Raw genomic sequence first — 13,042 nt, 5'->3', positions numbered from 1 at the left:
TCCTGCATAGCTTTGGCTTTATGCTTGGGGCCATTATCTTGCTGGAAAATAAATCCATAGGGATCGCTCCCTATGTGACTCCCTTGTCCATTCATCCCTCCCCACTGATCTCCCTCCTGGCACTTACCCTTGCAAGCAGAACAAGTGCTACACCTGCTCTTACACCTCCTCGCTCGCTACCATTCAGGGCCCCAAACAGTCCTTACTAGTGAGGCGACAGTACACTTGTGAGTTTGTTGGGGACATCAACTGTATCCAGTGCTCCCAATTTAGCTTCCTGTATATCGGTGAGACCGATGTAGATTGGGAGACCGCTTCACTGAGCATCTACACTCTATCCACCAGAAAAGTGGGATCTCCCACAGTCCACCCATTTTAATACCAGTTCCCATTCCCATTCCAACATGTCTGTCCATGGCCTCCTCTACTGTCAGGATGAGGCCACACTCAGGCTGGATGAGCAACACCTCATATTCTGTTTGGCTAGCCTCCTTCCTGATGGCATGAACATTGATTTCTCAAACTTCCTGTAACGCCCCCTCCTTCACCATTCCCCATTCCCATTTCTTCTCTTACCTTATCACATCCTTCTGGTGCTCCTCCCCCTTTTCCTCCATCCATGGCCTTCTGTGCTCTCCTATCAGACTCTCCTTTCTTCAGCTCTGTATCTCTTTCACCAATCAACTTCCTAGCTCTTTACTTTACCGCTCTGGGTTTCACCTATCACCTTGTGGATCTTCCTCCCTTCCCCAAACGTTCTTTCTCTGACTCCTCATCTTTTTTTTCCAGTCCCGATGAAGGGTCTCAGCCTGAAACATTGACTGTTTACTCTTTTCCATAGATGCTGCCTGGCCTGCTGAGTTCCTCCAGTATTTTGTGTGTGTGTGTGTGTGTGTGTGTTGCTTAAATCTTCTCTTGCAGCTGCAAGTTGTAGTTCTCTTGCACACTGCATCAGGTTTTCCTCCAGGATTTCCCTGTATTTTGCTGCATTCATTTTACCCTCTACCTTCACAAGCTTTCCAGGGACTGGTGCAGTGAAGCATCCCCACAGCATGATGCAGCCACCACCATGCTTCACGGTAGGGATGGTATGTTTTTGATGATGTACTGTGTTTGGCTTAAACCAATTTTGGTTTCATCAGACTATAGAACCCTTCTTCCAGCCGACTTCAGTCTCTCCCACATGCCTTCTGGCAAGCTCTAGCCGAGATTTCATGTGAATTTTTTCCAGCAGCAGCTTTCTCTTTGTCACTCTCCCATAGAGCTGCTACTGGTGAAGCACCCGGTCAACATTTGTACACAGAGTCTCTCCCAGCTCAGGCACTGTAGCTTGTAACTTCTCCAGAGTTGTCATAGGTCTCTTGGTGGCCTCCCTCACTAGTCCCCTTCTTGCATGGTTACTCAGTTTTTGAAGGCAGATTAATAACAGTGCCATATTCTTTCCATTTCTTGATTATTGACCTAACTGTACTCCAAGGGATATTCAATGACTTGGAAATTTTCTTGTATCCATCTCCTGACTTGTGCTTTTCAATAACCTTTTTGCAGAGTGGCTTGGAGTATTCTTTTGTCTTCATGGTGTAGTTTTTGCCAAGATACTGACTCACAAGCAGTTGGACCTTCCAGATACAGGTGTATTTTTACTACAATCAGTTGAAACACCTTGACTGCACACAGGTCTCCAAAAACAGATCTCCATTTAGCTAATTATGTGACTTCTAACACCAATTGGCTGCACCAGTGATGACTTGGTGTGCCGTGAGTATGTATTCAATCAACTATTTTGTTTTATATTTGTAATTCTTTTAGTTCACTTTGGAGAGATATGTTTTCACTTTTGCACGAAAGTCTTCTTCTGTTGATCAGTGTCAAGAATCCAAATTAAGTCCACCGTGATTCAGAGTTGTAAAACAATAAAGCACGAAAACTTTCAAGGGGCGTGAGTACTTTTTATAGGCTCTGTATATCTTCACACTTCGCTTCTGTTTCATTGTACCGCCTTGATGGATATGGAAGATCAGACCAGTTGTTTTGCAAAACAATAGCTTTTCACTGTATCTCAGTACATATTACAATAATAAACGATAGGGTGTTTTAAGAGGCTTTTAGATAGGTACATGGAGCTTAGTAAAATAGAGGGCTATAGGTAAGCCTAGTAATTTCTAAGATAGGAACGTGTTCGGTACGACTTTGTGGGCCGAAGGGCCTGTATTGCGCTGTAGGTTTTCTATGTTTCTATGTTAAACCAATTACCAAGTTATCTATCTATTTACTTACAATAATCACCACAGTTTTTATAACAAGACAACTCTATATAACCTCCTGCACGTTGCATTCCTGGGTATAATGACATAAGTTAAATTCAGACCGCAGCCCACAAATTTAAAGGAAGTTGGTCCTGGCGATGGTGGCCCTAAAACTGCCGGATTGTTACGAAACTTGCATCCAATTCAGAAACGGGCTTCAGCCAAGAATCGAGCGGTCCTTTTTTCCGGTCTAGTATGTGACTCGACCCAGGACGATGTGGGTTCTTAAACACGAGAACATCTGCAGATGCTGGAAATCCAAAATGCTGGAGGAACTCAGCAGCCTAGGCGGCACCTGTGAAAAAGAGTCGACGTTTCGGGCTGAGGCTCTCCACCAGGACAGTTCTTAAACGGGCCAGCGAGGGGCTTAAGAATAGTTGGCAAACATTGCACTTGTCAACTTCTAAACAAAAAGAATCAGGAATGAAATTGGTGAATTTGGCGGGTAATGTGATTTAGATACATAACTGACCGCCTTCAATGTTCTAATTTTCCAGTCATTAGCTTAACAAGCACCTGGAACAGGAGCGCCGGAAGCTTCGGATATTGCAGCTGAACGGGCAGCAGATGACCGCAGACTGACGCTTTTTCCTGGATTTAAAGGATCCCTTTCATTTCCCTCGCTGGATACTTTATGACCGGACGCAATAAGTATCCAATCGATGTTATCTACAGTGATTATTCTCTATTTTTAAGTAGTTACTGGTGGACGTAGATGTGTAAGCGCTGGCGCGGACTGCGTGCGCCGTGGAAACATTCTTATCTTCGACATACAATTATCTTTCCCCAGAATAACCCGGCCCGGGGGGCAGACGATTTAATATGGCTCAGTAGCACTAGCACACATGCTGACGTGTGAACAACGCACTGTGTGATTAAATGAGACTCGATCCCGCTAATCTCCCGCTATAAATAGAAGCGCCGGGATGCAGTGAACACTGATTCCTCTAGGAGCATCTTGGATACATCTGAGCATTGGCAGGCCTTCAATCGAAGTACCATGGAATACGCCAAGCAGTTAGTGGCGGCGGAGATTAACGGCGTGTGCTGTGCCAAGAAGTTGGTTGCCAATTGTTTTGACGGGTTCAGTAATTTGACTTTAGAGCCCAAGAAAGTCGCGGTTCAGTGGCGAGACGAGAAGGCGCGGAGCGGAGGGGATGCCTTGGCGGAATTGGAGGAAGCCTATGCAACCATCCTGAGAGGGCTGGGGGAAAATCCACAGAGGGAAGGACTGCTAAAGACTCCCCACAGAGCCGCGAAAGCCATGCAGTTCTTCACTAAAGGTTATCAGGACAATATTCCGGGTAAGGGTTTGCTTTACGTTTTAAATTGGGTCAGGAGCAAATTAAAGGAGTGAAGCTAGCCATACAAGTTTGACAACAGCCGATAAACAGATAATATTTCAAAAAAATATTTCATCTCCCCCCCCCCCCCCCATCTAATGTGGACGTGGAGACTTGCCGCTGTTTGAAACGGGTGAGTATTTGTGTTACAGAGTAGTTCTTGGCAAGAGTGACATGGTAGACAATGCCAGGGCCATTCATTCATTCATTCCTACAGCGAGGAGCTGGCAATATTTTCCTAGTTACTGACCCCGTCACACCCATAGCTGTCTCATCAATGTGTTTGTCAGTGCAGCGGGCGGGGACGGAAGAGAAATTATAAACACAAGAGATTTTGCAGATGCTCGAAATCCAGGACAACACACACAAAATGATGGACGAACTCGGCAGGTCGGGCAGCATTGGAATGAATAAACAGTCGACGTTTCGGACCGTGACCCTCCATACGTGTGCAGCCATAGCTAAAGCAGCAGGCGGCAGCGACCTTCTGAACCTGGGGCTCCGCTGTGGGGAGGTGGGTAGCGGTGGGAGAGAGGGGGGGGGGGGGGTGAAGAGGAACAGGTGCTAGGACAGCACCGACGATAGAAGAAGCAAGAAAAATAGCCAGACTAACAATATCGCAATGCCATCTGTAAACAGTAAGTTGAAATTCGGAGTGAAATGTACAAAAAATTAATCTTGCCGCAGAAACGCATTGTGTCTTAGCTACCAAACATTAAAATGTTAGTAAGCCAATTTTATTTTAAACACAGGAATACTTCAAAATTTATCTTTAAATCAAAACCATGTCTTGCCTTTTAATTGTGGAGGAATTTATAGTACACAAAGCCCTGCGCAGTAAAGTAACCGTATTTCATTAATTCTCCCTGCTTTCAGCACCTATTTTTAACCTTCCATCCAGCATTATATAGCTTTGCAAAATCATTCATGCAAAGAAAATATCTTCACAAATCTTAATGTCATCACTTTATGATCATCAGTGTTTCAATGAGCAACACCAAGTCCAACTTCGGTGATCAGCAGGTCCATGGTCTGTCATGCTCTGCACCCCCAGTTTGTTTTCAGCGGGAGCATCTCTTCCGTCTTGCATCCTCGTGTGATTTCCCTTTTCCCCATGTTGAGGTGTATTGTAAATTCACTCCAGCTCCTTCATGTTTCTAATCTAAAAGCAAGCTTGACATTTTTTCCAGCTATTCTTCTTTACTTTGTGGTCTAAATTCATTTTTCTACAGAAGACTATTGTAAGATGTGTAATTTTTAGATTCTCTACCATTCAACTCAATCATTCAATGTAATGTAGTCACAGACATTGATCAAAATTTTTTTCCCAATTTAATCCCCAATTTCAGATAATACTAATACTAGCAATCTCAAAATATTTCCTAAGAACCATTACTTCCACTTGCAGGGATTGCACAGTTCATAAATTGTTTGCTGGTTTATTTTGTACAGCCATTCCAAGATTCAGCAGGTTTTTGTCATTTTCTATAGTTCAAAAGTTCTCACATTTATTGAACTGTTACTGGCTTCCAAGGTTTCTGTATAAACAGTTGCTACAGTACATGGGTGCATTAGTGTGCATTCATTTTTCAGTGTTTCAATAACTCTATCCTCATTGAAATTTATATCCCAAAATCAAAATGAGAAAGGTCAAGGCCCCACTTAACAATTGCTGTCAAAGTGATTGTGTCCATGAACCTTTCTGCTTGAGGCCTTCTAAACTGCTGCAAGACATGCTGGTAACATCTATGAAAGATGCCCTATGCTTGAAGAGAGCTCAGATTTCAGTGTGTTGACAGAGACCACTAGATGGAGTTAGCACACCACTGCTTGAACACTGCAATGTTGCCTTTAAAGAGTGCACACAGGAAGTTAAATCTAACCACTTTTTAAAAAGGCTGTGAATTATTATAAATATATAGTTGGTCAATCAAGATTGATGAGCTAATGGACCTCTTTCTGTGCATGATGGTTTTCACATAGGTACGAGCTCAAATGAGTGATGTATTTAATGGCTACTGGGAAGTAGGGCTAAAGTTCTTCATCACCACTTTCTTCATGCATTTCTCAGCACACGCATAATTCTGCAAGTGTACAATGTGGTTCTGCCAGATATCAGAACAAGAGGGATTCCACTCTTTAGGTATCCTGTGAACATGGGCGGTAAATACTGAAGGGCTGTGAAGGACTTAGCGGTGGAACGAACCCAAGTGCAGAACACGGGCGTGGGGGCAGAGTCAGGAGGCGTTCTTAACGTAGCGAGCGTGGAGTCGAATGGATAGGAGGGTGAGAATATGAATCCCAGATGATACGTTACCTCCCGGGTGCTAGAGTCCGGGATATCTTAGATCGAGTCCTCGGCATTCTTAAGTAAGAGGGTGAACAGCCAAAAACCATGGTCCATGTAGGTACCAATGACATGGGTAGGACAAGTGACAAGGTTCTGCATAGGAAGTTAGGTGCTAAGTTAAAGGGCAGGAGCTCCAGTGTTGTGATCTCAGGATTGCTATGTGCTAGTGAGGCCAGAACTAGGAACATTATACAGTTTAATATGTGGTGAAGGAGTTGGTGTAGCAGGGAGGCATAACATTTTTGGATCATTGGGCTCTCTACCAGGGAAGGTGGGACCTGTACAGAAGGGATGGTTTGCACCTGAACTGGAGGGGGCCTAATATCCTCGCGGGAAGGTTTGTCAATGCTGCACAGTGGGGTTTAAGTTAGAGTTGCAGGGTGATGGGAACCTAAGTGCCAGAACAGTTAGTGGAGAGGTTTTGAAGGCAGATGTTGGCAAGACCTCAGACAAAGTTAGGAATCTAAAGGTTGAGCATGATACGACTAGTGTCCTTAAATGCATATATTTCAATGCAAGATGTAGGAAAGACAGGTAATAGTGCTGAAGAAGAGGTAGCTGCTTTACAAACAGAGGCAATGTGTAGTGAGGAGAGGTTGTTGATAGGGCAAAATCACAGTCAACAGGCTGAGTTGCAATGTAAAAGATGGACAAAATCAAGAAGGGTGAATACAGGACTGAAGGTGTTATATTTGAATGCAGGCAGTATATGGAATAAGGTAGATAAGCTTGCAGCACAGTTGCAGATTGCCAAGTGTGATGTTGTTGGCAACACTGAATCATGGCTGAAAGATCATAGGAGAAAGATAAATGTCCAAGCATACACATTTATTGAACAGATAGGCAGGAAAGCAGAGGGGGCAGTGTTGCTCTGTTGTTAAAAGCTAAAATCAAATCATTAGAAAGAGATGACATAGGGTCGGAAGGTGTTGAATCATTGTGGATAGAGCTAGGGAACTGCAAGGGTAAAAAGACCCTGATGGGAGTTGTACACAGCCCCCCAAACAGTAGTAAGGATGTGGTCTAAAAGTTACAACGGGAGATAGAAAATGCATTCCAAAAGGACAATGCTACAATAGCCATGGGAGACTTCAATTTGGAAAATCAGGTTGGCGCTGGATTCCAGGAGGGGAATTTCTAGAGTGCCTGTGAAATGGCTTTTTAGCAGCTGGTGGTTGAGCCCACTAGGGGATCAGCTATTCTGGATTGGGTGCTGTGCAAAGAAATAGAATTGATTAGAGAGCTTAAGGAAAAGAACTCTTGGAGGCAAGTGATCATAATATGAATGAATTCACCCTGAAATTAGAGGAAGAGAAGCTAAAGTCAGATGTATCAGTGGAGTAAAGGGAATTACAGAGGCACGGGAGGGGAGTTGGCCAGAATTGATTGGAAAAGAACACTGGCAGGGATGATGGCAGAGCAGCAATGGCTGGAATTTCTGGAAGTAATTCGAATGGCACAGGATGTATACATCCCAAAAAGGAAGAAGTGTTCTAAAGCAAAGACGACACAACCGTGCCTAACAAGAGAAGTTTAATCCAATATAAAAGCCAAAGAGAGGGCATATAATAGAGCAAAAATTAATGGGAATTTAAAAACCAACAGAAGGCAACTAAAAAGTCATTAAGAAGATAAAGGTGGAATACAGAAGTAAGCTAGCCAATAATATTAAAGAGGATACCAAAAGTTTCTTCAGATACATAAAGTGTAAAAGAGAGATGAGAGTGGATATCAGATTGCTGGAGAGGTAGTAATGTTGGACAATGAAATAGCGGACGAACTGAATACTGTAATTATTTTGCATCAGTCTTCATTGTGAAAGACACTGGCAATATGGTGGAAGTTCTAGGTGTAAGGGGACATGAAGTGCGTGAAGTTACCGTAACTAGGGAGAAGGTTCTTGGGAAAGTGAAAGGTCTGAAGATAGATAAGTCACCTAGATCAGATGGTGTCCATCCAGGGTTCTGAAAGAGGTGGCTGCAGACATCTTGGAGGTATTAGTAATGATCTTTCAAGAATCACTAGATTCTGGAATAATTCCAGAAGAATGGAAAATTGCAAATGTCACTCCACTCCTCAAGCAGGGAGTAAGCAGAAGAAAGGAAAATATAGGCCATTTAGTCTGACTGTGGTTGGGAAGTTGTTGGATCGATCATTAAAAATTAGGTCTTGGGGTACTTGGAGGTACATGATAAAATAGGCCATTGTCAACATGGTTTCCTTTCAGGAAAACGTTGCCTGACAAATTTTTTTGTATTCTATGAAGAAATAACAAGCAGGATAGACAAAGGGGAATTGGTTGGTGTTGTGTACTTGGATATCCAGAGGGCCTTTGACAATGTGCTACACATGAGACTGCTTAACAAGGTAAGAGGCCATCATATTACAGGAAAAATGCTAGCATGAATAAAGCTATAGCAGGAAGCAAAGAGTGGGAATAAAGGGAGCCTTTTCTGACTGGTTGCTGGTGACTAGTGAGTGGTGTTCCACAGGTGTCTGTGTTAGAATGGATTCTTTTTACATTATAAGTCAACGATATGGATGGTGGAATTGATGGTTTTGTTGCAAAGTTTGCAGATGATATGAAGCTAGTGGAGGGGCAGGTAGTTTTGAGGAAGTAGAGGGGACACAGAAGGACTTAGACAGATTAGGAGAATGGGCAAAAAATAGCAGATAGAGTACAGGGTCAGGAAGTGTATGGTTATGCACTTCGGTAAAAGAAATGAAAGGATTGACTATTTTCTAAATGGAGAGAAAATACAAAAAACTGAGGTGCAAAGGGACTTGGGAGTCCTTGATCAGGTTTACTCTATTTCATCTTTTGTTTGGAATAATAAAGGACCAAGAATTGGTAAATATCATTTACAAAAATTTAAAAGAGATGGAGGTCTTGCTCTGCCTAATTTAAGAAAGTATTATTGGGCTGTTAATATATGTTATGTGTTTTTGGTTATATTGGGCTAATAAAAATGAACGTCCACCTTGGGCTGATTTGGAATTGAATGCTATGAAACAGTTTTACTTAACTTCATTATTAGGAGCTTCTCTACTGTACAACTGGCGAAAATTACTAATTTAAATTTATACCCTGTGATTAAACAGTCATTACAAATTTGATACCAGTTTCATAATTTTTTTTATCAAAAAATTTAAACTTTTTAATTTATCTAAATTATTTATTTAAGCCTCCATTAAGTGATCCTACCTTTTGTCTTTGGAGGAATAAAGGAGTTTACTCCTTCATGGATCTGTTCCAAGATGGCTGATTGATGTCTTTTGAGAAGTTAGTAACTAAGTACTCTCTCTCATATTCACATTTCCTGCAATATCTTCAGGTCAGACATTTCTTACAAGAATATTTAAGTAATTTTCCATATATACAGGATTCTGACCTGTTAGATATTATTTTTAAAATGAATCATTCAGTGAAGGGTTTTGTTAGGAAAATTTATAATTTATTGTTACAACAGCACAATTACCCTTCACTTAAGATTAAGCAAGATTGGGGGAGAGAGAGCTTAACATGACCTTGATAACAGAAGATTGGTTGCGGATTTTGAAGTTGGTTAACTCTTCTTCAATCTGTGCCAGTCACTCTTTAATTCAATTTAAAATTGTATATCGTTACTATTTGACAAAGGAGAGTGTCTAAAATGTTTTCTAATGTTGATAGTCAGTGTGATATATATAAAACCGAGGCAGCTACATTGACACATATGTTTTGGTCATGTTCTCTATTGAAACATGTTTGCAAGTCTATTTTCTCTACAATTTCTGAAGTTTTAAACATTAATTTACAACCTAATAAATTAACAGTTTTATTTGGTATAATACCTCAATAATATTCATGGTATTTCTCCATCAGAACAACATGTAATTGTATTTGTTACATTATTGGCTAGAAGGGCTATTTTGTTGAAATGGAAAGATGCTTCTGCTCTTACTTTGATACAATGGTTCTCTCAGGTGATGTTATGTCTTAGTTTGGAGAAAATTAGAAGTCGAACATTTGATCCTCGATTTGATTCTGAGAAAAGGTGGGGTTCATTTGCCCACTACTATCATCTGATTTGAGTTAATTAATATGGTTCCCTTCCGATTTTTCTTTAAATGGATTTGAGTTGGCGGATTGATGTTTTTCTTTTATGGAAGCTTGTATGATGTATAGCTCCGGGGTTGTGCTCCCAGTGGGGGGTTTTTTCTCTTTTTTTCAGTTAGTAGGGGTTTTTTTCTTAGTAGGGGTTCTTTTTTTTCCCCTTTTTTCTTTCAAAAAAAAATATTCTTAACACTTACAAAAGCTGGATGAACTCAGCAGGTCAGGCAGCATCCGTTGAAATGAGCAGTTAACGTTTCGGGCTGAGACCATTTGTCAGGACTTAACACTTTTTTCTTCTTATTATTGATATATTGCTTGGCTTTGTTAATCAGTTATTTGCTAATTTAATTCATTGTACATAATGACATATTGACTTAATGTGTCTTTTTTTTGTTGATCTTCAATAATAATTAATAAAAAAAATTTAAAAATAAAATATGAAAAATGCAAAGGGACTTGGGAGTCCTTGTACAGGATTCCCTAAAGGTTAATTTGCAGGTTGAGTCTGGGGTGAGGAAGGCAAATGCAATGTTAGCATTCATTTCAAGAGAACTGGAGCAAAAATGCAAGTATGTAATATTGAAACTTTATAAGGCGTCGGTGAGGCCTCACTTGGAGTATTGTGAGCAGGTTTGGGGCCTTATCTTAAAACAAATGTGCTGACATTGGAGAGAGTTCAAAGGAGGTTCACGAAAATGACTCCATGATTAAATGGCTTGTCATATGAAGATCATTTGATGGCTCTGGGCCTTAACTCACTATAATTCAGAAGAATGAGGGGTAACTCTTTGAAAACTATCGAATTGTGAAAGGCCTTGATGGAGTAGATGTGGAGAAGATATTTCCTATGGTGATTAATTCTAAGACCAGAGGGGACAGCCTCCGAATAGAGGAGCGTCCTTTCAGAATGGAGTGGTAAATGTGTGGAATTCTTTACCACAGGCAGCCGTGGAGGCTCAATCTTTATGTACATTTAAGGCAGAGGTTGATAGACCTCTGCTTGGTCAGGACATGAAGGGATTCAGGGCGAAGGCAGGAGATTGTGGCTGAGAGGCAAATTGGATCAGCTATGATGAAATGGTGGAGCAGACCCAATGGGCCAAATGGCCTAATTCTGCTCCTATATCTATAGTCTTATGGTCTTGCATCTTATGGAAATGTTCCTACAACTTAATGGAGTCACTTTTCTTTTGTATTTGCACAATTTGTTGTCTGCCCTATCGGCTGCGGTCTTTTTCCAATCTTATAACTTTTTTTTACGCCCAATCTCGGGATTTTTTTGTGCGGGGAAGGGGTTTTGGGGATTGATGTTCCTGTTCTGTTTTTGTTCGTGTTTTTTTGTTTGCAGGGAAGTGGAATTTGGGGGTTGATCATGCTGCATTTCTTCTTTCATGGCTACCCAGAGAATTGAAGAATTTCAAAGTTGTATACTTTGATAATAAATGAACCTTTGAACCTTAAGTCAGGGGTTTCCAACCTTTTTTTTTCCCATTGACCCCTACCATTAACCGAGGGGTCAATGGATCCCAGGTTAGTAACCCCTGCTTTCAGCAAATTTCTGGTAGATATCTTCAAGTCACGAAAGATACAATTTCAGCATAAGGTATGGGATGGAGTGTCTGAACATATAAATACCAGTTAAGTTGGAAGTCTGCGCCTTATCCACCCAAGTTTTTCTGAAACTGTTGTGGGGAATCTAGTAGTGCATAGCCCAAGGTATAGGTAGTGCAATCACTTGAGCCAGGTATGATGTTTGCATAAAAGACTGTCTATTGGTGGGTCCTCAGGTGGCTGTAGAGAATGTAAGGAGGCTGATGCCAGGTCAGCAAGCACACGGTTGAACATATTGGAGTTGGGGCTCAGTGGCATGGAGTGCAAGACGACTGTGGACCCTTCTTCCACCTTCACTACCATTGTGATGTGACAACATCTTCCACTAGGTCCACCGTTGAGGTTTTAGTTGGATCACTTTTTGTCTGGAACCACCCCTTGACCATACTGCCACGGGTGACCCTACCAGGAGCTAAGCACCAGATGGCTAAACTGCAGACCGTATGGTTCTCAGGACCTTAAGAACTAATAGTCCTCTCCGCCATGACAAGATGATGATCCTTGGAGAAGCTTGAAGAGATACACACACTGGGGACAGATGAGGCTCTGGAAAGGTTTGTGTTTGCATGGAGAAAATATAAAATTCAAGCCATTCGTGGGCCAGGAGCCAAACTAAGTCTGAGTGTCACTATCTTGGTGTAGTATTCAGTGCTTTCTATAACCTAAACATTTCCTGCAAGTTTTCTTGAGTAGTCGCTGTCTGGAAATTGCATGGCTGCATTTCTGGATATCTAAGTTTATTACATTGGACTTCCAACATCATATGGGATGACATTTGCTTCTGTGCAATTGTTGGCCTTAATGATCTGAAATCCATCATTTGGGTTTTCTGCTATTCCTGGCAGTATCATCATGCAAAGTACTTTTTATTGATCATTCATTTGTATCTCTTTGTTAATTTGATATTTGGTATGATTTTAGAACGTATGAATGCAGGTGATGACAATGTGCAATTGTATTCCATCATTTTATTGGAATAGATTATTGTTAAATGTAGGAATAAAATAATGTCGAAATTGAAAGTATTGTTTTTATAGTTTGGTTCATGTCGTACCTCAAGTAAACTGCCACATTCCCTTAAGCATTTTTTCTCTTAATTACTAAAATGCACAGCAAAATCATCCATCACCATCTCCTTGTGCAGAACATTTCAAATATTTACCGATCTTCTGCTTTCCTTGGCCCCTGATATTTAAAGATCATCACGAGGACTCAAATATTGCAGTCATTTTTGCAAGTACTACGCAGTGAGACGAGGACATAATTTTTGTGTGCTAACTTTAATGGATCAAATTTTAACAGTCATGATCTGATCAACATCCATTTCCCAGAGAAA

The 13,042-nt window shown here is 41.2% G+C and overlaps 1 protein-coding gene across 2 annotated transcripts in view; it reads left to right on the top strand.

The window, feature by feature from the left end:
• Nucleotides 1–3,067: 3,067 nt before the first annotated feature.
• Nucleotides 3,068–13,042, top strand: part of gch2 (GTP cyclohydrolase 2) — a 53,272-nt gene continuing 43,297 nt past the window's right edge. Inside the window, exon 1 of one of the 2 annotated variants that reach the window (XM_073050694.1) lies at nucleotides 3,068–3,610. In XM_073050694.1, the coding sequence (XP_072906795.1) occupies nucleotides 3,307–3,610 (304 nt within the window). In that variant the 5' untranslated portion in view covers nucleotides 3,068–3,306. The remainder of the gene's footprint in view (nucleotides 3,611–13,042) is intronic. The other variant, XM_073050693.1, reaches the window with a different exon arrangement.

Source organism: Hemitrygon akajei, chromosome 7, assembly GCF_048418815.1.
Source record: "Hemitrygon akajei chromosome 7, sHemAka1.3, whole genome shotgun sequence".
In the NCBI taxonomy this organism is placed as follows: Eukaryota; Metazoa; Chordata; class Chondrichthyes; order Myliobatiformes; family Dasyatidae; genus Hemitrygon; species Hemitrygon akajei.
This window is presented reverse-complemented; position numbering and strand designations above follow the sequence as displayed.